The sequence below is a fragment of the Sapajus apella genome, unplaced genomic scaffold (genome assembly GCF_009761245.1).
Source record: "Sapajus apella isolate SASKATOON/1434 unplaced genomic scaffold, GSC_monkey_1.0 scaffold11, whole genome shotgun sequence".
Taxonomy (NCBI): domain Eukaryota; kingdom Metazoa; phylum Chordata; class Mammalia; order Primates; family Cebidae; genus Sapajus; species Sapajus apella.
In genome coordinates, this window is record NW_022436951.1 from 1,083,648 (window position 1) to 1,110,292 (window position 26,645).

Genomic DNA, 26,645 nt, shown 5'->3' on the forward strand with positions numbered 1-26,645 from the left:
ATGCCTGGAGTCAGGTGCCTCAAATTAGTTGTTTTGTAATTTGTCTGAATTCCCTAGGAATATGACAGATACTTTGTTAATTCTTAGCACTTTTTAATTTTTTTACTTATAGTAGGAAGAAGTAAGTTAATTCCAAATTAATGATATTTATTGAAGTCTTACTCTTTGCCAGTCCCTGGTCTAAGCGCTGTGGTAAAATGATCTATAGATCAAGTCCTCCTACTAGTGGAGGGATTGACAGTGAATGAATAAATACATAATGTCTATAGTAGAAGTACTATGAAGACAAATCAAGTAGGTTAAGGGCAAAGAGAATTATCATTGGCCAGGAAACTGGTATATTCCAGATTGGTGGCCAGGGAGAGCTTCTTAAGGGAGATGATACTTGGTAGAGACCTGAATAAGGTAGGAGAAAGAGGCAAGTGGAGATGAGAGGGTTCGTGCTCTATTCAGAAGGAAGAGTAAGTACAAGGTGCTGAGATAGCTACAGACTTGCCATGTTTCGGAAGCAGGAGGTGGTAAGGCTGGAACAGCACATAAGGCAGAGAGTGATAGGGATGGAGAATGAAGAGAGGCAACAGCCAAATTCATGCAAAGTTTGGATTTTACTGAACATAGTGGGAAGGCCATGGAGTTTAGAACGGACGAGAGTGATGTAATTTGAGTTGTCTTTTGTAAAGATCTGTTGGCTGGTGTTTTTATTTTTTATTTTTATTTACTTATTTATTTCTTTGAAGCCAAGAGCAGAAGCAGGGAAAGAGGGGTTAGGAGGCTATTGTGTTAATTTAGGCGGGAATGGAAGGTGGCTAGACCAAGGTGGTAACAGTGGAGTTTGAGATAAGTGGTTAGAATTGGGGTAATGTTGATGGTAGAGCCAACAGGATTTGCTGGTGGATGGGTAAGGGGTGTAAGAGGAATCAAGCATAGTGCATAAGATGAGTGAAGCAAAATGGATGAAGCACAAGGCTAATCAAAGAGCTCTGTATGGAACATGGTGCATTTGAGCTGTCCATTAGACTCCAAGAGGAGGTGCTTAGTAGACTTCAGGTCAGGGGAGAGTTTAGAGTCAGGATGGAGACTTTGGACTTTAAATATAACATTTAAATCTATATACTAGGTGAGTGTCTGGGGGCTGAGTGTAGATACAGACCACTTCTTTGACATTTAGAGATTGGGAAGAGAAGGAGCAGCAAAGAGAAATGGGAAAGAGTGACTAGTATAGTGAAAGAGAAACCCAGGTACATATGGCGATTGGAAAGATAAGGGAAATTTTAAAAAGAAAAGGGAATGATCAACTGAGTGTGAAGAGATAGGTAATACAGGGCCTGGAAATTGACGTTGGATTTGCAAAAACAGAGGTCACTGGCAACCTTAAGGATTATTCTTTTCTGGAATGGAGGGGATGAAAATCTCATTAGATTCAAGAAAGAACAAAAAAGTGAGGAAGCGGTGACTATGAAATGCACAATTCTTTCAAGTGAATGTAATAGCTGGTTTGACAAAACCAACTCCTTCCACATTTTTAAAGTTTTAGTAAAACTAACAGTAATAGCTGGTGTGTAGACACATCAGGAAATCATGTAACTGCAATATAAAAGAAGCCTATTTATTGATTCTGCCTTGCATTTGCATATATTTACTTCAGTTTTCTAGATCTTTATGTAAAATACTCAACTATCATCGTTGGTATTTACAATGATTTTTAAAATACAGAAGCCATTAAAAAGTAACTGTATTGGTATGTGGCTCAGAAATATCTTTCATATAATTTATCTGAGTTCATAATAATAAGATCCTCATTAATCAATTATTCCCTAAGTTCATTAGTCTTTTTTCTAGCAAGAAACTTGGATAATATCTTTAAAGTAGCTTTTATTTAAGAAAGGATTTGTTTCAAACCATAGTTGAAGTAAATGTACTGAAACTTTCTATAGCAACTTTCTGTAAAACGCACTTGTCTGTTTTTCCACTAGGGGGTGCAGTAGGGATGAGAATGGAGTTCTGCATTCATATGGCTCCATCTTGTGCAGTGATGGAGTGTGGCAATGGATGTTTGTTTTAATTTCCAGAGTTAAACCCTCAAGAATCAAAGAACGTGATGGCAAAACAGTTTTGCTTTATGTTCTTCCCCCCAAAATTTGTAGTATAATTAAAAGGCAATAAACATAAATAAAAATCAATAGCATTCCCTTAGACCAGTAATGTCAGAAGAGTAGGTAGGAGCAAATTTAACATTCAAAGTAGCAACAGAAACCACTAAGTACCTATAAATAAACCTAAGAAAAATATACAAAGCTTGTATGGAGAAAACGATAAAACTATTGAAGGAAGTCAAAGAAAACCTCGTTAAATGGAGACATATACTATGCTTATGGGTGGTAAGATACAGCGTGTTGGTTTTCTCCAAATTTACTGATTCTGTGAATCCCATTTAAAATCTTAACAGTTGATTATAGGTTAATGAAGATAGCTGAACGATAGAGTTTTGTAACTGTTTTATGTACAAAAACAATACATAGGCCATTTTATGCAAACTATTTTTTTCCAGGGGAGAAGGAAAGAGGGATTATTTTTCATATTGATTATATAAACTGTACACACAAAATAGTAAAATGAAAATAGTCTATCCCTCGGGCTTACAGAACTTTCATTTCCTCAAATGCACAAGTTTTCTCTTGTTGCTGATTCTTTGCTTGTCTGTTTTCTTAGCTCCCCTTCGACTACTTTGACTAAGTCCTGCTTGCCTAACACTGCTTATCCTTGAAGTCTCTGAGATATTTTTCCCTCTGAGAAGTTTTCCCTCACTAGACTTGTATCCTTGTTATCTACCTCTATCAGAGTGTCTCTATCACAATCAAGACCTGTGCAAATACCTGACGATGCCTTCTCCCTCTCCTGCAGGTGAGGGAGTTCAATGGTCAGCACTTTATTTTGGAGGAAGCAATTACAGGGGATTTTGCTTTGGTGAAAGCTTGGAAGGCGGACCGAGCAGGAAACGTGATTTTCAGGTATTGTGATAGTTTTAAAAATACTCATACATGTCAGCAACTCTATCTTTTCTAAATTATGATTACAAAAATGGATATCAGAGTGAATTTGCAATTTAAAAATTTATTTTGGAAATTGCCCAAGATCATACATGCCCATGTGTATTGCACATACATAGGTGTGTGCAGGGCTGCTGGTATGTCCACTTGTGGGAGACTTGTTTGGACTGGTTGACATCCATGCTGCACTGCTTGTTAAATATTTGAATCTGTATGCCCTTTTATATAGGCACACGCAATTGTTTTTCTCCCTGTATGTTTTAGTTGCGAAGACCATTTACATGCTTAGAAAATATGAGTCACACAGTTTTATTTAGTCGATATTGTAATTTACACGTATTGTTTTAAAATGTCAAAGTTAATTTGATATTCTGAAGAGATACTGCTAATAATCATTAGTGTTAGTCCTTTTTCAGTTCTTTTGGTGTCTCCTAGGAAATGCTTACAAATGTCCTATCTGAAAAATTGATTAACCTTTATAATACTGAACTTTAAATCCTCATTCTCTGGTTAGCCACAGACCTGATAGATTTTAAAATCTTTTGGTTATTCTAAGCATACTAATCTTGGACTTACAGATTTATATAGTTTTTTGAGGATTATGAAACCCTTGAGTATACACTTAAGAGTTTTCCAAAATGTTTAATCTTGAAGACTTTACCTATTATAATGATTACAGAAATCATTGTTTTTCCTCATATTATCATTTGCTGCTTTCGATTAACAACTTTTTAATCTTTAGCAAATGCAGCTTTGGTGCAATCACAATTAAGTTCTCAGTGATACCCTCATATTGCTTTTTATTTCTGAAGAAGTTATGTGATATTAATGCTCTTTGATTTCTTTGATTTAGGCAGTTTTTTAACATACAGCTAATTTTGGCAATAACAGAAGACATTTTACATTATCTTTATTTGACACATTTGTGTATTATTTACAAATGCTTAGTTGCTTTTTTAAAAAGATTAACAAAATTGTATATTAGTAAGCAGAAATGAATTATGGAAAATATTCCTACGTTTATTCTGTGCTGTAGTGCCTGATTCTGGTATATAAAGGCTGCACAAGGGCTATTCTAGGCACCGATTTTATGCTGGTGGTTTAGGAGTTCTGGTGTGAAATGAAAGCTTGCATCACCAATGGTCAAGTGACCTTGGGACTGACTTCACATTTAGTGGGACAGCTGGAAGAGAGGTCTGTCTAGGTTATTCAAGTGGGGGACTTGGGACGTTTTTTGCCTCTGACCATTCTGCCCTTGGAGCTTTTGATGCCTGGATGTCTGGTGGGATCTAACCCAGCAACCTGTGAAAGTTCACACGTACTCCCTTCTCAAGGATGCTCCTATTCCTGTATGCATCCTTCAATCTGAGCAAAAGAAATACTGGTGGCCCCAAAGAGCTAGTAAAATATAGCTGTGACTTGCTTCCTCTACCAAAGAAATTCTGCTGGCAACCTATATTCCCAGAGACAAAAAATATATTTTAACTTTTACTGTTATTGAGGAACATCAGAGTGCAAAACCGTCAGCAAAATTGGCGCATCTTAGAAATTTTTACACCTCAGGGTCTGATGTGGGTGTTGTACTTTCAAAAACTTCATCAGAAAATGATTCTCCAGAATGATCTTTATAGGTGACTCACAAATTACCAACGAATGTTTCATTTAGTTTCAGCAATAGGCTTCTTCTCTTCAATAGAGAATGTAATTACTATACCTTCTCATGTGAAGCATTTGCTACTTTTCCTTTCTTAATGTTTTAATGAGAGCAAGTTATTGAATGAAATATTTAACTAATAGGGACAAAGCATACTTGTTAAAAGATTAAGGAAATTAACTTCAAATAAGATATATTTATTAATATCCTTTTTGTGCATATGTTGAACATGAAAAATAGTTTCTCTTTCTCTCAAGCCAGTTCAAAACTATATACATTAAATAAAATAGTTATGATTTTTTAAAATTTATGAGCTATTTATGAAACTTTATTAATGGAAAATATGATAAACTCATTTTGGAAAGATTCTTAGATTTTTAGTTCATAGAAATCCTAATCTATAAAATCTTAAAACTGACAGAGATACTTATTTTTGGTCTTTTTCCCCCGCTTTCTTATCTCCCCCACCCCGATGTAGGAAAAGTGCAAGGAATTTCAACTTGCCAATGTGCAAAGCTGCAGAAACCACTGTGGTAGAGGTAAGAGGTTATTTTTGAATTCTTGGTGTTAATTATTTAACTTGACGTTAGTATTAGTTCAAGAAAAAGTACCACAGTTCGTTTGTTTTCTGGATAATAATGACAGTATTTTTTGTTTTGGAGATGGAACCATGCCATCTAAATATATAATAGTTAAAATTTTGCTGTAACTTCAGCTTTCTTGTTAGCAAGGCTGCTCTCTTTGTGAATCAAGCAATGGGACCAGCTTATAAAAGTCCTTTGATCCTTAAATGAAATAGATCTCCTTGAGTGAAATTCCAAGATGAATTTATGTATGTAGAATCTCAGGAAAATAGTAACTGTGTCAGAAGAAGTTCGTGATCTTACTGTGATAGATTTTGTGACTTCTTTAAGGGAAGAGGGTTACACAAATAACTACTTTGATGTGGTTCCATTCAGAGCAAATTCAGGCACTGACCTTTTGGAATTCTGCAGCCCTCCCAGGCTTAGGGATCTGGGACAGAAACAGGTGCTTATACCAAAACCTTTCCATTTTGCTTGTAACATATTGAACCTAAAAGAAGACTTCAAATGATTCTCAACTTGAGGCTTTGAGGATCACCTAGGACCGAATTTTTGTGGGAGTTTGAGGTAGTTTTTCCTTGGGAGGACTTTATCTCTGTTGGGATCTGGAATTGAAATACATAGGTTCCTGATTTTTCTCATGATGGCAGGTGTTGTATGTGGTGTCTTTTGATTCATTTATACAAGGCCACCATACTGTTTCATGAAGGCAGCACAGTGTATTTTGAAAGAATCACATGTTAGAGTTCTGTACCTTTCCTGGAAAATGAAGTATGCTATTTTAAAGTGCTGAGGTATATGTTACTTTCAACTGAGGCATGGTGGTTTTATTGGAATGGCTTTACTACATTTAGTATATTTTCTACATTTAAAATGGATAATGTGGCTTATACTTTCTGCGTAATCTGTCTTTAATTTATTTATCCATCTTAATTACCTGTCCATGGCACACAACTGAGAAACGGCATTACTGAGAAACGGCCTACAGTGTAGCTTAAAATAATAGTTTTACACCCCATTGACTTCGTGTATTTCTGCAAAACTGTCAGAAACCAGTATTTCTTCCCACAGTACAGAGGGGCATTATGCATTATCTTGGGTGAAGTTCTCTTTAAAACTTTTTCCTATTACAATCTGGCTCTTTTCAGTTCATCTCATTTCTTACAAGAGCAGAAAGTAACCTTGTGTTGAAGACTCATTGTAGGTATTAGGAAAGAGAGGCTCTCTTTTGGCCTAAGGAGAGAAAATCCTTTAACTGAACCTGCACATGTAATAAAGACTGCCCTTCTGTGTCCCGGAACAGACATCTCTGATGGATCACAGAATGTTTTTCTGGTAGGCCCAGACATACATTAGGGTCTCTTTCAATGCAGTGCTGTGGGCAACCACTTCTAAAATTCTCTACTTTCCAGTATGGTAGCCACTAGCCACATTAAATTAAAATTATTACATGGTGGCTCAGGCCTGTTATCCCAGCACTTTGGAAGGCTGAGGCAGGTAGATTGCTTGAGCCAGTTATTTGAGATCAGCCTGTACAACATGGTGAAACACTGTCTCTACAAAAAAAAAAAAAAAATTAGCCAGATGTGGTGGCATGTGCCTGACGTCCCAGCTACCTGGGGGCTGAGATGTGAGGATCACCTGAGTCCAGGAGGTCAAGGCTGCAGTGACATCCACTGTGTCACTGTGATCCAGCCTGGGCAATAGAGTGATACCCTGTCTCAAAAAAAAAAAAGACTGAGAAATTGAATTTACATTTATACTAGTCCCATATCAAGCAAAGCTACATGTGACTAGTGATTACTATACTGATCAGTACAAATAAACATTATCATCACAGGAAGTTTTATTGAACAAAACAGGATTAGAAGGCTCAAGAAGAAATCTGTTATCCTAGTTCAGGAACATAAGCAAAACAGCTCTTTGGACTATAGAATTCTTGTAAGCCTAGCCTGGACACCTGTTCATAGTAGAAACATATAGTATACATAGTAGAAACCTGACCATAGACTGAATTGTAAGAATTGTGCTCACAAACGTGGAAAATAATTTGGAATTGGGGTTAGTGCCTATATTGGGCATTTTCTGATATGAAACTCCATTTTGGCTTTGTGACTTGTATTTCGAGTCCATTGAGTTCCGTGGACCTCCAGCCCCCTGTTCTGTGCTATGCCCTATGCACTGCATTACCTGCACCTGCCTCTAGGGTTCTATGACTTTTCAAGCTCTATCTTTCTTTCTTTTATGGGGGTCATAGTGCAATTGATGATTATGAGCTGGTCTCTGAAGTACAGCATTTAAGAGGAATCTTCAGAGATTGTTAACTGCATATTCTTCTGCATGCAAAATGCTAATAATGATAGCTAGTATTAATCAAGCATTTATGATGTGTCAGTCACTGCTGTATTCCTTATGTTCATTATTTTAAATTATCACGATAGTACTATGAAGTAGGATAATAATTATCTTTATTTTAGAGGTGATGACTTTAAGGCATAGAGAGGTTAAGGTGAATACCTGATGTCACACAGCTTAAATGGAACCAGGATAGACCCACAGAGAAACTGATTCCAGGGTGTCTGTTCTTTTCCATTATGTTATGTAATGCATCCATCTTATCTATCAATGGGTGTTTGAAATTCTTAGCAGTTATTGAATCTCCAGAGGCAGTCCATTCCAATGCTAACTATCAGAGACAAGCAAATAAGGAGATTTTCTGTCCAACTTATTTTCTATCCCAAACCTTCCTTGACAATTATTTCCATTGTAGTCTTTTTTTTCTCTTCTATTACCATCTACCTTAGAGATGTCTTTGAGAAAGGCATCATCCTGTGTTCAGTGGCCCATGCACTCATTCAGTGTTTCCCTTGGACTGTTTTCATTCTACTGTCTAGCCTCTTTGACCTTTATGCTTTTTACATATTTCTCTAAACGTGGTGATTGAATGTCTGTTCTAGAACTATAGTATCTTAACCAGTGGGAGCTATAACAGTGTGACTACACCCTATATAACATAGTCAGAGGCATCTTTTTCTTTTTAATAGAGAACTCTTAGATCATCTTGTTTCTTTTGAGTTGTAGAATCTGGATTAGAGCTTGTTTCCTAAAGCTCCATGCCAGCATCTTCCCACTCCACAATGCTGCGCCTTTTCAACCTTTCTTCTCCCTGGTGTTTTGAATTTTGATTTTCGTTTTAAGGAGGAAAGAACTATAAGTATTTAAAGTACTAACGATGATTCCCTTAGGCATCTTAAATTTGTTTTGGATTTAGAAGCAGGGTGGAAAAGAAACATAACCTCTTGCCTTTTTGTTTATAATTTTTTAATTATACAATTTACAGCAAATGTTTTACATCAAGAAGTAAATGAGTATGTTTATCATAAATTTAAAAGAAAATCAAATTTGTCCTTGATGTTATTTATTTCTCAATTCTGCAAAAGGGAAACTAGTCCTTTTTGGCAAAGTTTGTTTTTAGATGTGCTCTAGATCAAGGGTCCCCAACCCTTTGGCCATGGACCAGTAGTGATCCATGGTCTGTTAGAAACTGGGCTATATAGTAGGAGATGAGTGGTGTGTGAGTGAGTGTTACTGCCTAAATTCTGCCTCCTGTTAAATCAGCCCTGGCATCAGATTCTCACAGGAGCGGGAACCCTGTTATGAACTGTGCATGTGAGGGATCTAGGTGGCTCGCTCCTTTTGAGAATCTAACGCCTGATGATCTGAGGTGGAACGGTTTCACCCTGAAACCATTCCCCCACCCAACCCCTATCTGTGGAAAAAGTGTCTTCCACAAAACCAGTCCCTGGTGCCAAAAAAGTTGGGGACCACTTTTCTAGACAAACTTACAAGTTGTATAAAACCATAGAGGTGATCACTTACATATGCTTTTAACAAAACCAATGTAAACATTACATATATTTCTTAAAATGTGCAGCCATTTGCATGCTTCCCCACAAAGTTGTGACACAGTTGATGCTGGCTGTGTCTTCCTGCCCCTCTTATGGACCTGGGTAGCTACTTGGGGAAAAACAGTCCACATGGCTGCACATATTGCTATACTTGCCAGAGAAATGTTTCTCTTTTCAGTCCAGACAGTGTTATTTCTGGACCTTCCTCTCTTTGAGTGAGTGGGTGAAGTCTTCCCTGATAAACTTTACGAGTTTAAGTGCAAAACTTGCCAGGGAATGACTCTTGGGTGTTGCCTTCCATGTGTGTGACAAGGAGTAGCAAGGACTCTTGAGTATTCCAAAGGGCACTAATTTGGCCATTTCTCAGGAGGAATCCTGTTATTGTGTTAAGCTCTCAACTCCCTATGAGCCCCTCTGCTAGTCTTCTGTGTATATAACCTACCATCTAAGTTTCTCTACAAGTGGCCTATTTCTACTTTTTTTTTTTTTTTTTTTTTTTTTGAAGGAGCCTATAATAGAAAACCTAGGGGGAGGGATGAGAGTGCTTCACTCAGGAGACTGTTGATGCTTTGTCTCCTGCAAGCAGCCTGGCATGCACGTGCTGTCAGAAAAGGTCATCTGACTCAGCCACTGAAGCTGCTGAGGCTGCCTGTGACTGAAATAACCTCACTGCTTTGGACTTCTTTGTGCTGCCAGACTTGTGCCAGGGCTGGTTTACAAGACAGCAAAGGTTTACCCAAGGCTCTTTCAACTATTTTAGTTAACTTCAGCCTTCAGTCAAAATAAGTATATTTATCATGATATAAATAGAATTATTTTTATTGTATTTATATTATGGTATGTTTGCCTGTGAAAGAATTGTTTAGATGACATAATATTTGGTGCACACAAATATTTACTGTAGCATGTGTGATTTATGAAGCACAATATAAATTGAACATCGGTGAACCTATCTAATATAAGAATTAGAGCTTAATGGACATACAGGGAATTATTTTGAAAAGTAATATCCTAAGACTTATAAGAACCAGCCTTCAGGGAACTGCATCTTCTGTGTTCTGTGCCAGTGCCTGGCACGTGCCATCTTATTAAAATTTTTAAATTTTTGTGGGTACATAGTAGGTATATATATTATGGTATATGGCTGTTCAGATTTTGAATTTTTTCCTGGTTCAATCTTGATAGGTTATATGTGTCTAGAAATTTATTTATTTCTTCTAGATTTTCCAATTTATTGGCACATAGTTGCTCCTAGTAGCCACTAATGATCCTTTGAATTTCTTACCAGTTGTAATGTCCCTTTTTCTCTGATTTTATTTGGTTCTTCACTACCAATACTCTGCCTTTGTTAGTCTGGCTAAAGGTTTGTCAATTTTATCTTCTTGAAATCTCAACTTCATTTTAATTGTTCTTTTGTATTTTCTTTATTTCAAATTCATTTCTGCTCTGATCTGTATTTCTTTTACTAGTTTTGGGTTTGATTTGCTTTTTTCTAGTTCTTTAAGTTGCATCATTAGGTTATTTGTTTTTCTTTTTTGATGTAGGCACTTACAGATGTAAATTTTCCTCTTAGTATTTTATGGCACTTATAAATTTTCCTCTTAGTACCTGTTCGATGAAATGTTTTGTAGATCTCTATAAGGCTCATTTATTCTATAGTACAGATTTAGTCCAATGTCTCTGACTTTTCTTTCTTGGAAATCTGTTCAATGCTGAAAATGGGGTGTGGAAGTCTCCAGCTGTTGTATTTTAGTCTATCTCTCTTTAGCTCTAATAATATTTGCTTTATATATCTGGCTCCCCAGTGTTGGGTGCATATATATTTATAATCATTGTATCCTCTTGCTAAATTGACCCCTTTATCATTATATAATGAGCTTCTTTGTCTCTTCTTACAGTTTTTGTCTTGAAATCTATTTTGCTTGATGTAAGTATGGCTACTTCTGTTTTTTTTTTGTGGGTGTCCTTTGGCATGGGATATCATTTTCCATCCCTTTATTTTTGGTCTGTGTGTATCTTTATAGGTGACACATGTCTCTTGTAGGCAGCAGACCAATGGGTCTTATTTTTTTCATCCATTCAGCTACTGTGTCTTATTGGAGAGTTTAGTCCATTTACAGTCAATGTTATTGATAAGTAGGGATTTATTCCTGCCATTTTGATTTTTTTTTTTGTTTTATTTTCTGATTGTTTTGTGGTCTTCTTCCTTCTTCCTTCCTGTCTTCCTTTTAGTGATGATGATTTTTCTCTGGGGTGCTTTAATTTCTTGCTTTTCATTTTTTATGTATCTGTTGTATATATTTTTTTGATTTGATATTAGCCTGAGGCTTGAAAACACTGTCTTTTAACCCATTATTTTAAACTGATGAAAACTTAACACTAATTTCATAAAATAAAGCAAAAAGAAAACTAATAAAAACTCTAAACTTTTTTTTTTTTTGAGACAGAGTTTTGCTCTTGTTGCCCAGGCTGGATTGCAGTGGTACAATCTCGGCTCCACTGCAAACTCCGCCTCCCGGGTTTAAGCAATTCTCCTGCCTCAGCCTCCTGAGTAGCTGGGATTACAGGTATGCACCACCACACCAGCTAAGTTTTTGTATTTTTCGAAGAGACGGGGTTTCATTATGTTGGCCAGGCTGGTGTCAAACTTCCAACCTCAGGTGATCCACCCGCCTTGGCCTCCCAAAGTGCTGGAATTATAGGCATGAGCCACCGCGCCTGGCCAAAACTCTACACTTTTACTTCATCCTTGTTCTTTATAACGTTTTGTTTCTCTTCATTTCTTACTGTGCTATGTCTTAAAGTTATTACAGTTATAATTGGCTCATTATTTAGTCTTTCAACTTAAGTGTTTACACACCACAGTTACAATGTTATATTAATAATATCCTGTACGCCTGTAATCCCAGCACTTTGGGAGGCTGAGGCAAGCAGATCACGAGATCAAGAGATCGAGACCATCCTGGCCAACATGGTGAAACCCCGTCTCTACTAAAAACAAAAATTAGCTGGGCATGCTGGTGCGTGCCTGTAGTCCGAGCTACTTGGGAGGCTAAGGCAGGAGAATTGCTTGAACCCAGGGGGCAGATGTTGAAGTGAGCCAAGATTGCGCCACTGCACTCCAGCCTGGTGACAGAGCAAGACTCTGTCTCAAAAAAAAAAAATAATAATAATTGTGTTTTTCTGTGTGCTTCTTATTACCAGTGAGTTTTATATCTTCAGATGATTTTTTTCTTTCTCATTAACATCTTTTTTTTTTTTTTCAGACGAAGAACTCTCTGTGTCACTTCTTATAGGACAGGTCTGATGTTGATGAAATCCCTCTGATTTTGATTGTCTGGGGAGTTCTTTATTTTTCCTCCATGTTTGAAGGATATTTTTGCCAGATATATTATTCTAGGGTCAGAGTTGTTTTTATTTTCTTTCAGCCCTTTAAATATGTCATGCTACTGTCTCCTGGCCTTTAATGTTTCCTCTGAAAAGTCTGCTGCCAGACATCTTGGAGCTCCGTTGTCTGTTGTATGTTGTTTCTTTTCTCTTGCTGCTTTTAGAATTCTTTATCACTGATTGTTGGGAGTTTAATTAAATGCCTTGAGATAGTCTTCCTTGGGTTAAATTTGCTTGGGATTCTCTCACCTTCTTGTACTTGAATGTTAATCTTTCTCTAGATTTGGGAAATCTTTTTATGCCTTTGAATAAACTTGCCACTCCCATCTCTTTCTCTACCTTTTCCTTAAGGCCAGTGACTCTTAGTATTGGCCCTTTCAAGGCTATTTTCTAGATATTGTAGGTGTGCTTCATTGTTCTTTATTTTTCTTTTGTCTCTTCTGACTGTATTTTCAAAAAGCCTGTCTTCAAGCTCAGTGATTTTCTTCTGTTTGATCAGTTCTGCTATTAAGAGACTCCAGATGTATTCAGCATCTGTATGTCAGTTGTGTTTTTCCAAATGTAGAATTTCTGCTTGCTTCTTTTTAATTATTTCAATCTGTTAAATTTATCTGGTAGAATTCTGAATTCCTTCTGTGTTATCTTGGATTTCTTTGAGTTTCCTCAAAACAGCTATTTTGAATTCTGTCTGAAAGGTCACATATCTCTTTTTCCCCAGGATTTGTCCCCTATGCCTTATTTTGTTTGGTGAGGTCATGCTTCCCTGGATTGTCTTGAAGCTTGTAGATGTTTGTTGGTGTCTGGGCATTAAAGGGTTAGGTATTTATTGTAGTCTTTGCAGTCTGGTCCTGTTAGTGCTTTCCTTGGGAATGCTTTCTAGGTATTTAAAGGGACTCGGGCTCCAACCAACTGCTGTGGTTTTTGTAAATTTGTAAGAGGTATTGTTTTGATGGTCTTGGATAATATCCAGAAGGCTTTTCTGGATTACCAGGTAGAGACTGCTGTTCTTTTCCTTACTTTCTTCCGAACAAGTGGAATCTTTCTCTCTCCATCTCTCTCTCCCTCTGTCCTCTCTCTCTCTCTTTCTGTCTTTGCTAAACTGCCTGGAACTGAGGGTGTGATGATACAAACATACTCCTGTGGCTACCACCACTTGGACTGTGCTGGGTCAGGCCTAAAGCCAGCACAGCGCTGGGTTTCGCCCAAGGCCTTCCGTAACTACTACCTGACTACCACCTATGTTAACTCAAGGCCCTGAGGCTCTACAATAAGCAGGTGGTGAAGCCAGCCAAGTCTGTTTTCTTACCTTCAGGGCTGTCCCAAAGGCAATCTGATTTTTAGTTCTTGTGACAGTGCTTTTCTATATACAGATACTGTAGTTGTTAAAGTTTGGTGCTCTTGAGGTGGGACAAATGGCTTCAGTTCTACCATCTTGCTAAACTACCTTTCCATCTCTTTCTAAATTAATCAGAGGAAAAGATCAGGGTTATGTCTGTCATCTTGCCAAGCATACATGTAGTGTTTCTGGTTGGTGGGTGAGGAAAGGTGAAGATTGCAGTGTAACTGAAATACGAATTTTTATTTTATGGAGGATAATGAACATATACAATAATAAGCAGAGGAATATAATGTACCTTCCTGAGCCCAACACCTTATCTCCAATGACCATCAACCCATGGTCACTCCTGCCCCATCCACATCCCCATCTCTTTGCCTTCTCCTTCCTCTAATTGATTTGAAGCAAGTACCAGATATTACAGTGCAATGATAGTTTAAGGAAAGTTCACTGATATTCAGAAATTCTAGCATATCAGGTATTTTTATAGATTCTGGAGATACAGCAGTGAACAAAACTCCCTGCTCTCATGGAGTTTACATTCTGATGGTCTATCTTGATAATAGAATGAATAAGTAAAATATGTATTATATTTGATATTGCTAAGTGTTAAGAGAAAAAGTGTGAAAAGGGACCTGAAATGTCAGGGAAAGAAACTGAAACTTTGGATGGTACAGTGAAAGGCCTGTCAGTGAGATGACTTCTGAGTAACAACCTTAAGACAGAGAGGAAGCTAGATTTGCAGCTAACTGATGGTGGAGCCTTCTAGGCCCAAATGAGTAGTATGTGGAGAGACCTCAGGCAAGAGCATCCCTGGCAGGTTTGGAGAACAGAGATAACAAACTTTTTTCATTGTATGGTCATAGGGTGTGCAGTCTTACGTGAGAATTAACTTTCTCGAGGGTACTGGCAATATCTTTCTCAAAGGCTATGTGACTTTTGACATTGGAGCATCCTCGTGTTTATGACTGTGGTCCTCTTTGGAGAACTTTGTGTTAATAATTCCTTATAAATCATCTTAGACATGAACAAGCTGGTTGTTTTACTTAACAATAGAAGGTGGGAACACAGTGGATTTTAACCAGGTGACATAATAGCTACAGTGGGTCCTGTGAACATTTAATTTTCATTAAGCAGGCCAATTAATGTATTCATGTTTTAGAGATTTGGGCTATCTTGCTTCCTGCTTTAAGGAAATGAAAAAGCCTAAGGAGTAAGCATAATTCCTTCCCTCTTAAATTTCTCTTATTCTTTGGATTGCTAATACCTAATGATACAGTTTTAAAAGCAATGGAATTCATGATTTTTCAAGAGGCAATAAAAATAAAATGAGACAGAAAGAAAAATGAAGCTTTGGTCCACATAAGACAAGGACTTCCCACCGTGTTGAAAAACTTCACTGGATCCCATTTCAAGTAACACACACATCCATACACAGGCTAATTTTTGTGTGAAATTCATTCATACATAAACATCTGTGACATATGGAGGCATATTTATGAGAACTTGGCTGAAATGTCAAATTTGACATTTACTGTGTGAAGTTTACTATACTACATGCTCTTTACTGCACTTTAGTATTTACCTGGTAGGGCTCTGTACCTCAGCTAGTTAGCTACATAGAATGAGGTTAGCAAAAAACTGTTTATCCTGATCTTCCTGAATCTATCACATGGGCCAGTTGAGTTGAACACGTAACACAAGTTCTTTTAAGAGAAAAAAAAAGGTGTTTGTTTATACAATATGGAAAAAGAAATACCTTCCTTCCACCAACCCTCCCTGAAGAACCCTTAGTCCTTTGGCACAATACTATCACCTTCCTAAGTATTAACATTTGGGATGGATATGGTGAGTGCTGGATATCATTCACACAGGCTGATTTTTAGACCTGGTAAATTATATAAAATCTTCAATTTACATTTATTTTCCTTATTTTTTTCAGTTCATAATATTTTACTTGTGCTTTTGGACTTTTTAAAATGGATGACTAACCCATTCTTAAAGACATCTCTAAATTCTATGCCACATATTTAGCCAGGTATAGAATGCTTTGAAAAGATAATATCTTAACAGAAGTATACTAAATGAACTGATTGATTCTACTCATTTCAGAGTATTGAAGTATTTAAAGACAATTCATTCACTTCCTTGAATTTTTATGAAATGCTATATTGGTTTGAAAATATTTAGATGCTAATGAAGATGTACTCAATGAAGACATATTGTAGTTGAGTAGTTTGGCAAAATAACCTGACAGAATTATTGTTATGTTAATATTTGTTGTTTCTGCCAAGGAAGCAGTAAATATAAAAATATGGACTTGGTGAATGCCTAGTGTTAACTGCATTACTTTCCAGACACTTGTATATTAACAAATATAATTCTTAGTTTAATGACTATTTACACCCAGAAGAATAGCAGAATAGAAATAGTTTATTGGTGATAAAAATATATTAAACAAAGTGCTAATCTTGACATTTTATGTCTTGTTGCTTGGTAACAATATTGCAGCTATGTGAGAGAGTTCCATTATCTCACGTACAATGGACTTCATTGCATTGTGGGGTAAAAATACCAATTACAGCAAGTCATTTGTATGTACCATTATCCTCACAAAATTTTGGAGCTATTTTTTATAGTTTGTATAGAGATCCTAAAACAAAGTCACTTTAATAATATATCCCCCTTTTTTGATGGATTGGTGAATTTTATCCTAGCTATTTTTGGCTTTTTGTCTTTATTTATAATTTTTCAGGCCTCAAATTTGTATTTTATTAATCTGTACTATATAAATCCAGGCTTTTAACTGTTGTTATAAATATGCACATTATAAGTGGTGCTTCATAGTCCTTATTGAACATCCTTTATCCCTGAGCACTTAAAGAAAAGAGAGAAATATTTGGAATTTTTTTTTTTTTTTGCCTCATGAAAAATACGACATATTCTTCATCCTTCTCTAACATAGAACTTCCTAATTCAGAACATCAGGAGAGTCTGTTGAACTAATGTGGTTTGTACTAAATAAGAGGCAGATTCATGTTGTACAGAACAGTTTTTTGCTCTGTAATATTGGTTCACAGTTATTCCTTACCAGGATTGACAAAATACAGCCCATGGCCTGTTTTTATACAGTCTAAGAGTAGGCATATTTTTATATTTTGAAAAGATCATATTTTTAAAAACTGTGTAACAGTGTGTAGTCTGCAAAGCCTAAAATATTATTTAATCCTTCACAGAAAAAAAGTTTGCAGACCCTTCATTTATAGCATAACTTCTATTTCTATAGTCTGAATATATTAAATCACTCAATATTTCTTAAGTACCAACATACTTAAGTAGAACTGAAATAACTGGTTTGAAGACAATGAATAGAAAATTAATTAGAATAATGTGAATTTGTATAGATGTTGATAAATTACTGCAATTTTGTTGGACTGGTTTTGGGGCATCCATGAAGGGTAGATCTTGTGCAAGCAATTTGTGTATCCAGCTCTAGTTGCTACTGTTTTAAAAGCACAATGCCTCTGTCAATAGATCTGACATTAATATGATATAATTAAATATTGATGGACTCATTTTATTAGAAGCACTTGCCTTTTTCGTGCTTATTTAACTTATACTTGAGAGCCCATTTCTCATGTATAGAAATGCACAGCCAGGCCGTGTGCAGTGGCTCATGCCTGTAATCCCTGCACTTTGGGAGTCTGAGGCTGGTGGATCAGCTGAGGTCAGGAGTTTGAGACCAGCCTGGACAGCCTGGCCAACATAGTGAAACCCCGTCTCTACTAAAAATGCAAAAAATTGGGCCAGGCATAGTGGTGCACACTTGTAATTCCAGCACTTTGGTAGGCCAAGGCAGGCGGATCACGGGGTCAGGAGATCAAGAACATCCTGCCAGCATGGTGAAACCCTGTCTCTGCTAACATCATAAAAATTAGCTGGGCGTGGTGGTACACGTCTGTAATCCCAGCTACTCGGAAGGCTGAGGCAGGAGAACTGCTTGAACCTGGGAAGCGGAGGTTGCAGTGAGCTGAGATCACACCACTGCACTCTAGCCTGCTGACTGAGTGAGACTCTATCTCAAAAAAAAAAAAACAAAATTAGTCAGGCATGGTGGCAAACACCTGTAATCCCAGCTACTTGGGAGGCTGAGTCAGGAGAATTGCTTGAACCTGGGAGGCGGAGGTTGCAGTGAGTGGCGATCACACCAATTCACTCCAGCCTGGGCAACTAGAGTGAAACTCCATCTCAATAACAAAACAAAACGAAAATGCACAGCCAGATGAGTGTCAGTAACCAGGATGATAGGTGGAATCTCCTCCAGCCTGACCAGTGTTCAGGCTATGGCTGTAGCTCCTGCTGGCTGGCAGAGTTTCCAAGAGCTACAGAAATAGTCCAGGATTGAAATCATCCCATGTTCCTGGGGGCTTGGGAGGGCCCTAAGTCTCTGATTTTTCATCTGTGTCATCAGCACCTTAGGAGGAGGAAGAACATGGATGGAGACTTTGCAGATGGAAAAACTTTGAGGATGGTGAGGCTGATTACTCCCCCTACCCCCCGCCCCCAGCTTTCTAAACTGTCTTGTAGCTCTCTAGTTTCTTTTTGGTCAGAAACACTTTTGTAAGACTTACCTATTTCTTATTTGTTGATAAGGTAAAGCCTCAAATCGGGAAGTTTAACGGGGTAGCAATGTGCTTTTTTGTCTTGCAATGGTCCTCTTAAGCAGTAGAAAAGGATTGAAACAGCCAAGGTTACTGATGAGTGGCAAGTCAGTTTTAGCTAGATTCATTTAACTCTCCTTTCTCATAAACCGTGCTCAGAACTTCACACTTGTGTACCATTTCCACAGTACCATGTGTTTGATGTTACTTTGCATAATGCTTTGTGCTTTTCAAATCACTTTGACATATAGTATCTCATCAGATCCTCTAATCACCAGGTAAAGTTGGAGGAGAAGCAGTTTTATTACAATATTGTAAATGAGCAAATTGACATGGCTAAGATCTTGGTGATCTTGGACTAGATCACTAGGCAATTAAATGGCTTCATGAAAAGGACGCTTGGAAGACTTGGCCTAAGTCCTGAGTTTCCATCCTCCATATGTGACTTTGTGGTTTCTCTGACAATATAGAGGTTTTATTTCTGGATATGTATAAATAGGAATTATAAAAATCTGAATGTAGGTAGGTATATAGGCATTTGTAGGAGCTTGGATTTTAAGTGCATTTGGAAAGGTCATAATTTTAGCTTGCGTGTTATATGTAGAACAGACTTTAGAGGCATGAAAGGGCAGACCAGTGAGGAGACTGATGTGATCCAGGTGAGCGGTTGATGGTTGCTTGGACTTGAGTGGTGGAGAGGATAGAATTAGGAGATACAATATGTTGGAAGAGGAATCTATCCAACATGCCCATGGCTTAGATGTGGAAAGCTTGGATAGAGGAAAGGTAGAAATTAAAATTACTCCTATACTTAGCTTGTGTAATGATGTATCACTTACTGAAATGGGAAACCTGAGATGAACCTGTTGGGGGAGTGAGTCAAGAGCTCACTTAGGATTGATTGGCTTCTTAGGCATTCAAATAGTGGTGACGCAGGTGCAGGTGGATATGTTATGTGTAGTGCTCGGAGATGGAAGGTTGGGAAGGTAGTTGTACAATTGGGAATAATTCACAAATATTTGAGTTAGGGTTATGGAATGGAAAAGATCACTTAGGGAAAGAAGTTCTGGGGCTAATCTTGAGGAATCTTATCTTTTCTCTTGTATTTCTTTATTTTTTTTTTGTGAACAGAATCTGAGATTAAGATTTGCCTCTCACTACTTTTGCGACCTTAGGCAGATTTAGAATTTCGGCTTCCTTATAGCATCTCCTGTTTGCTCATTTCATGGGTTTATTTTGAGCATCAGTGGGATAGAGCGTTTCAGTGTGTTTTCTAAAGCTTTAAAGTGCTATATTCTCACCTTAATCCCTCCTGCTGCTTTGATTAATAAACCTCAGATGACTGTTGTTCTCATTGATCCAGTGATGATGACTATTGAACTACACTGCAAATGGCAGTTGGCAAGGCAGATCCTCTGTATGCTTTCCCTGTCTTCTAAAGTTCTTGATCTAAGAAAATAAAAATTCCATAGTGCCACGCTTAGTGCATGATCTAAAAACTAAATTTGGTTTTGAAAATATTGTTAGCTTTAATCCTTCAGAAAACTAGCCAGTATTTGAAGTCCATAAAATCAACTTAAACATGCTGATACCTTACATCAAGCAAAAACTACGATGATTCTTGAGGGGAATATTATGGACACCTTCAAGAAAGGAAGGTTCTTACAAGTCTGTCACTTTATTAGCTTGAGTTGCACACTCTCAAATTGATAACCTCCCTCTGCCTTTGTATGTGAAATATGGAGCATTAAGGATCCATTTTATCTCTTTTTATATTTTGGCTAAAAAAATTCACATATTTTGGTTTGGGACGAAGATAAAAGTTATTTACTGCATACCACTTGCTCATCCTGAATAACCACTTTGACTTTTTTCTTCTTTAATAAAGAAAAGTTTACTTGGCTCATAATTCTAGTGGGTAGAAAGTCCAAGACGAGGCAGCTGCATCTGGTGAGGGCCTCATGCTGCTCCACTTGTGGCAGAAATTGGTGAAAGAGTGGGTGTGCACAACAAGATCCCATGATGAGAGAGGAGGCAAGACTTATTTTGAATGAAAGTCACATCTGTTGTTTGTTTGGGGGCATAAATAAAGAGGGCCTCAGATATTGATGCTTTCTGTTCACCTGTGGGCATACCAGTTCCTGAACACAGAGGGACTTAAGGTCCAAAACGTAAATTATGTGGAAGGAAAAAGTGTTTTCCTTTCTTCCTTGTGATAGCTTTGCCTAATTGAATTTTATAGAATTATGAATTTGTTTTTGGATGGAATCGTTTAAAACAGTTAATGTGGGAGAAATAATGAAAGACTAGGAACTAAGAATTATTTAACTCTGAATGTAATGGTCTTCTGCTCTGTGGTTTATTCCGTGAAAAAATCAAGTCCACTCATGCCTAAGACTAGAGGTTACCTTCTTTGATACAGCTTTTTCAAGTTTAATGATAATACGAAGTGTTTCTGCCACTGAGTAACAAAGCCCACATTGAGATTTTTCAACCACTCATGCCAGAACTATAGGTCACCTTTTCTCTGATACAGCTTTTGAAGTTTAATGATAATATACAGTGTTTCTGCCACTGAGTAACACATTTGGGTTCTTTGAAGAGAATTCTAAATACAAATCCCATGTGAGGAAACTTAAACTGGAATGTGAAGAAACCTGCTGTATTTTCTGTGCCTTCTGTGAAAAGGATCTGGGTCATTCATTTAAAGAATCTATTTTAGTTTCCCTAATAATTGCAGTAAAGGATGTAAGTTTTGCCATGCATTGTGAAAAAGTTCTGTTCAGTTTTGAATTTCACTTTAAATTTTGGAAAAGCTTTGCTGGCACAGACAAAACTCAGAAGAGTAATTCATCATTACCAAACTCGGACAATACAGGTTTACTACAAAAAGCTGTGAGATTAAGAATGAGTTTGAAAGTTTTGGTGTAATTTAAATTTCTCTGAGAAATTTACAAAACTCATTCATCTTGAATTGGCTTCTTAGAATTAGAAATAAACTTTCAGAAATAAAAGTAGTATCCGCCGGACGCGGTGGCTCACGCCTGTAATCCTAGCACTTTGGGAGGCTGAGGCGGGTGGATCACGAGGTCAAGAGATCGAGACCATCCTGGTCAATATGGTGAAACCCCGTCTCTACTAAAAATACAAAAATTAGCTGGGCATGGTGGCGCATGCCTGTAGTCCCAGCTACTCGGGAGGCTGAGGCAGGAGAATTGCTTTAACCCAGGAGGCGGAGGTGGCGGTGAGCGGAGATCACGCTATTGCACTCCATCCTGGGTAACCAGAGCAAAACTCCGTCTCAAAAAAAAAAGAAAAAAAAAAAGAGAAAAGTAGTATTAAGTAGAATCCGAAAGGCAGTTTAATAACTCAGTTTCTGCTATAAAAAGTATTTTAGGGGCTGTTTTATTTATAGCTCCTTGTTCAGTTCTCTTGGCATCTGAATATGTTTGCACTCAAAATATTTTCACATATTTTTCCTCTCTGGTATATATTTTTAATGTACAAGATAGTGCTTTATATGTAGATCGAGAACTAGATTTTAAAAGGATAGGAAAATGGAATGGAAAACTTTCTTAATGAAATTCATTCCCAGGAAATAGGGGCAGTGAAATGGTCAAAGTAGACTCTATACAGCTAAGGTATGCCCTACACAGAATGTGGTAGATGCTATAACTGAAATATTTTCAATAGTGGTAATAGCAATTGAAGGAAATTATAATAATAATGATAATAATAATAATAAAAACAACAACAATAATAAACTGAAAACAATAATAATAATAATGAAAACAAAATAGTGACAACTTTTGGTTTATACCATGCACTTACATGCAAAGCACTTTAAGTTATCCTTTATAATAACTCTCAATGAGGTAGGTTTTATTGTCTATATTTTATAGAAAGACAAATGAGGGCAAGGAAAAACTTTAACAAAGCTGGTAAGGGGAAGAGTTAAGATCTAAACATTTCTTTGTGCCTCCAAAGCTTATGTTCTGAAGCAAAACAAATGGTGGTTGGTATACTTTGAGATGCATTTTACATTATGCTTTTCAATGTTAACATTTTTATCTAATTTACAGTCTCCTTACTTGCAGGCTCTTAGACCTTTAGCTAACTGAATTTTTCAGTTAACTTAGTATAGCCCCAGGATAATAAATGCAAAATTAAAAATCATTCAGTAATGTTAACCTTTTAGAACATATGAAATAGAATAATATCCTAAAAGCTGTAAAATGAGAACCTTCACATTTAGGAAGATAGAATGTTTTTCCCCCCTATTGAAAATGAAATAGATAGTATTATATAATAGTTTGAATTCAAGATGGAAATTTTAGGATTCTATATAAAACTACTGGCAATGATTATTTAAAAAAATAGCCACTTCCAATTTCAGGTCTAACATGCAAGGAGCTTGGAAGTTGCCATACTCATGCTCACAATAATAAAAAGGCTTAATAAACTGAAAAATCAACATTTCTTCTTAGATCCACCAGAGGATTAAAGTCACGGGACAAACCACTGCCCCCCAAATTGGAGACAGACAGGCTAATATGGAGAATCGCAACTTACTGGAGCAGAAACCTAGTACATAGCAGAAATCTCCATGGGAACCAGTCCCGGGGTAGAAAACCTCAAACTGTAATTGATGAATTGTTGGAGGCTCATGTGGATAAGTTTCAGAGTTAGACTCCGGAGTGGACTGGTCTTAGGAGGGGCTTCATATTTCTTTGAGTTTTACCTCTAGAATTCCTAGCAGAGTTTTGGTGAAGACCAAAGGAAAATTTCCTTTTGCTTCTGGCAAGGGGTAGGGGGAAAAGTAGACATTTTGAAATATACCCAGAGCATTCTCTTTTTAGCAATGCCTGCCTTTAAGTGAAATTAATAATAGCAATGTTATAAGAGACAAGTGCTGGGGATACCATGTTTTAAGATATTTGTGCTACCCATGAAGTGATATAGCATTATTTGAAAGAGGACTTGGATTAATTGTAAATGTATATTGCAAACTCAATATAACAATAAAAGATAGGAGAAAAAGGTAGAATTCTATAAAAAAGTTATTAAAACTACAGAATGCAGGAAAGAGTGGAGGGTAAAAGGAACGAAGAACAAGGACAATGAAGAGAATGAAGGAAATAGTAGCAAATATGGTAGATATCGATTTGAACATTACTGGTCTAAACATACGAACTAAGATTCAAAGTGGATTAAAAACAAGACTCAGCTGTATGTTGCCTACAGGAAATCCACTTTAATGTAGAGACACAAAAGTAAAGAGATGATGGAAAAAAAATTCTAACATTAATCAAAAGAAAGCTGGAGCAATTAGGCAGGGCATGGTGGCTCACACCTGCAATCCCAGTACTTTGGGAGGCTGAAGCAGGTGGATCTCTTGAGCTGTGGAGTTCAAGACCAGCCTGACAAACATGGTAAAACCCCATCTCTACCAAAAATACAAAAATTAGCCCGGCATGGTGGCATATGCCTATAATCCTAGCTGCTTGAGAGGCTGAGTCAGGAGAATCACTTGAACCCTGGAGGCAGAGGTTGCAGTGAGCTGAGATCACACCTTTGCACTCCAGCCTGGGCAAAAGAGCAAAACAGTTTCAAAAAAAAAAAAAAAATACTGGAGCAATTATATTAATTTCAGACAAACCAGACTTCAGAGCAAGGAAATTTATTAGGGTTAAAGAGGGGTAGTCCATAATGATAAAAAGATCAGTTCTTCAGAAAAATACAACAGTTCTTAATGTTTATGCTGTGGCAGTTCTTATTTCTAGTTCCCCTCCCCCCACTCGCCCCCACCACCACCACCACCACAGAACTAGCCTTGTGAGCCTCAGAAGCTTAAGTACTGTCTGCCTCCTGTCACTCCCAGTAGGGATCCAGCTCTGAGAAGCACCTGGCCCCAGCACCAGTTCCTTCTACTTTTCTTTGTTCCTCCTGCAGTTACTAGATCTGTGTCTCCTGCGTGCTTTTTGCCTTTTCAATTCTCAATTTCTTATTTAAATTATATAAAAATAACTGCCAAAACTAACTCAAAAAGAAGCAAAGATCTACCTAAATGTAAAGTGTAAAATAGAAAACTCACAGGAAATAACAAGGAAAATGTGACCATGCTTTTTTCACATAAAGATATGATCCATTAAAGAAAAACACTTGATAGGTTGGACTTCATTAAAATTAAAAACTTCTCTGTGGAAGGCACTATACAGAGAATAAAATGACAAACTATGGTTTGGTAGAAGATATTTGAAAGAGGACTTGGATTAATTGTAAATGTATATTGCAAACTCAAGTATAGCAATAAAAGATAGGAGAAAAAGAATTGTATAAAAAGGTTAATTGTAACTACAGAGTGCAGAAAAGAGTGAGGGCAAAAAGAACAAAGAACAAGGACAATGTCTTATAAGACTTGGGGCAAACATACACAAAAACAATTAAAACTCAATGATCAGAAAATTACCCTATGACAAAATAGATAAAATCTGAGCAGGTGCCTTACCAGAGAAGATATACAAATGGCAAATAAGCATATGAGAAGATCCTTGTCATCATGTCATCAGGGAATTGTAAACCTAAAAGAGATACCATTACTCATCTATTAGATTGGCTAAAAGTCAGAACAGTAACAACACCAAATGCTGATGAGGATGTAAAACCACAAGCACTCTCAGTCATTGCTGGTGAGAGTACAAAATAGTACAGCTTCTTCCACAGTTTGGTGTTTTCTTATAAAACTAAAAAACTCTTACCAAATAATCCAGCAATCACACTCCTTGGAATTAATCCACTATGTTAGTTGGAATACTTCCTGAAAGATTAATAAATTGCCTATTTTTGTTTCCATGTAGAATATATGATAGACTTATTCATGCTCTGATTCTGAGCCATGGCTGAATTTGATATTTAGTTTACTGTACTTTTCCTAAACATCTAAGAACCACTTTATTGGCACTGTATACTGACTTTCATAGAGGCCATGTTTTCTTTCAAAAAGTGACTGCATGTGTGTCCCTGTGTTGATAAAAACAATACTTTGGTTAAATGTAGGAAATAGGTAATTGGCTTTGAAGTCCGTTTCAGCTGCGCATTGAGTGAAGTTTCTAGCTTTCTAAAACTACAAATTGCTACCTTCAGAGTTGCTTAGGGATGTAGTCAACAACATGGCCATTAGGTATACAAATGTTAAGGATTTGCTACATAAAACACAGTGATTGTTTTAGATTGTCTTACAATCTAGTTGAGATAGGACTAACTTGGTTGTACATAGAGCAGTGAGTGCTCAATTTTACGATAAAGAGTATTTGCTGTGGGATCCTGATGGTGGTGGTTTGGTTTGAGTTTCTGGGACTAACCCCACACAACCACTCTCTACTTCTTGGCTGTGTTTATGCAGATATCACTATAAGGTCAATTGTGAAGGAAGGAGAAGACTTAAGGCATTTTACACTTGCCATCTTGATTGACAGGTCTAGGGACATTTGGGTGAGGATGGGCCATAATGGGATGTGGAGACACTTTCTGCATGGAACGAAGAGACTTGAGAAAGAAGATGGGAGTGTCTTGGGTTGATTTTCTTTAATTCCTGTTTATACATAATGTTTCTTTTTATAAAATAGGGAACATTTTAATATATTTTTCATTACATAAAACATTAAGCATGTTTTTACAGCTTACTACCCCCTAAAGAAAGATATCTTAATAGTTATAGTAAAACTTATATCAACAACTCTATTGTTGGACGTTCATGTTTTCCATCTTTCACTATTAATGCTTTAGTGAATATTGTTTTTGTACATGTCTGATTATTTGACCACATTTCTAGAAGTAGATTTTGTTTATATGTGCATCAACATTTGAAGGTTTTGGAAACTATTGCTAAATTATTCTCTAGAAAGATAATTCCAATTATAACCTCTCAGTGATATTTAGAAGTATCATTTGTAACTACTCTCAATAACGTGGATATTATACTTTAAACACTTAATAACTTGCTAGGTGAAAAATGCTACCCTATAGTTTTTTTTTTTTTTTTTTTTTTTTTTTTTTTTTTTTTTTTTTT

General features: G+C 36.9%; 1 protein-coding gene across 3 annotated transcripts in view; it reads left to right on the forward strand.

Annotated features, from left to right (window-relative positions):
• The window catches only part of OXCT1 (3-oxoacid CoA-transferase 1), a 139,755-nt gene that overhangs the window by 29,477 nt on the left and 83,633 nt on the right, over positions 1 to 26,645 (forward strand). For 2 of the 3 annotated variants that reach the window (XM_032278854.1, XM_032278857.1), the window contains exons 6-7: positions 2,902 to 3,008; positions 5,180 to 5,240. In XM_032278854.1, coding sequence (XP_032134745.1) covers positions 2,902 to 3,008; positions 5,180 to 5,240 — 168 coding nt within the window. Of the gene's footprint in view, positions 1 to 747; positions 2,102 to 2,901; positions 3,009 to 5,179; positions 5,241 to 26,645 lie in introns of those variants that run through there. The other variant, XM_032278858.1, reaches the window with a different exon arrangement.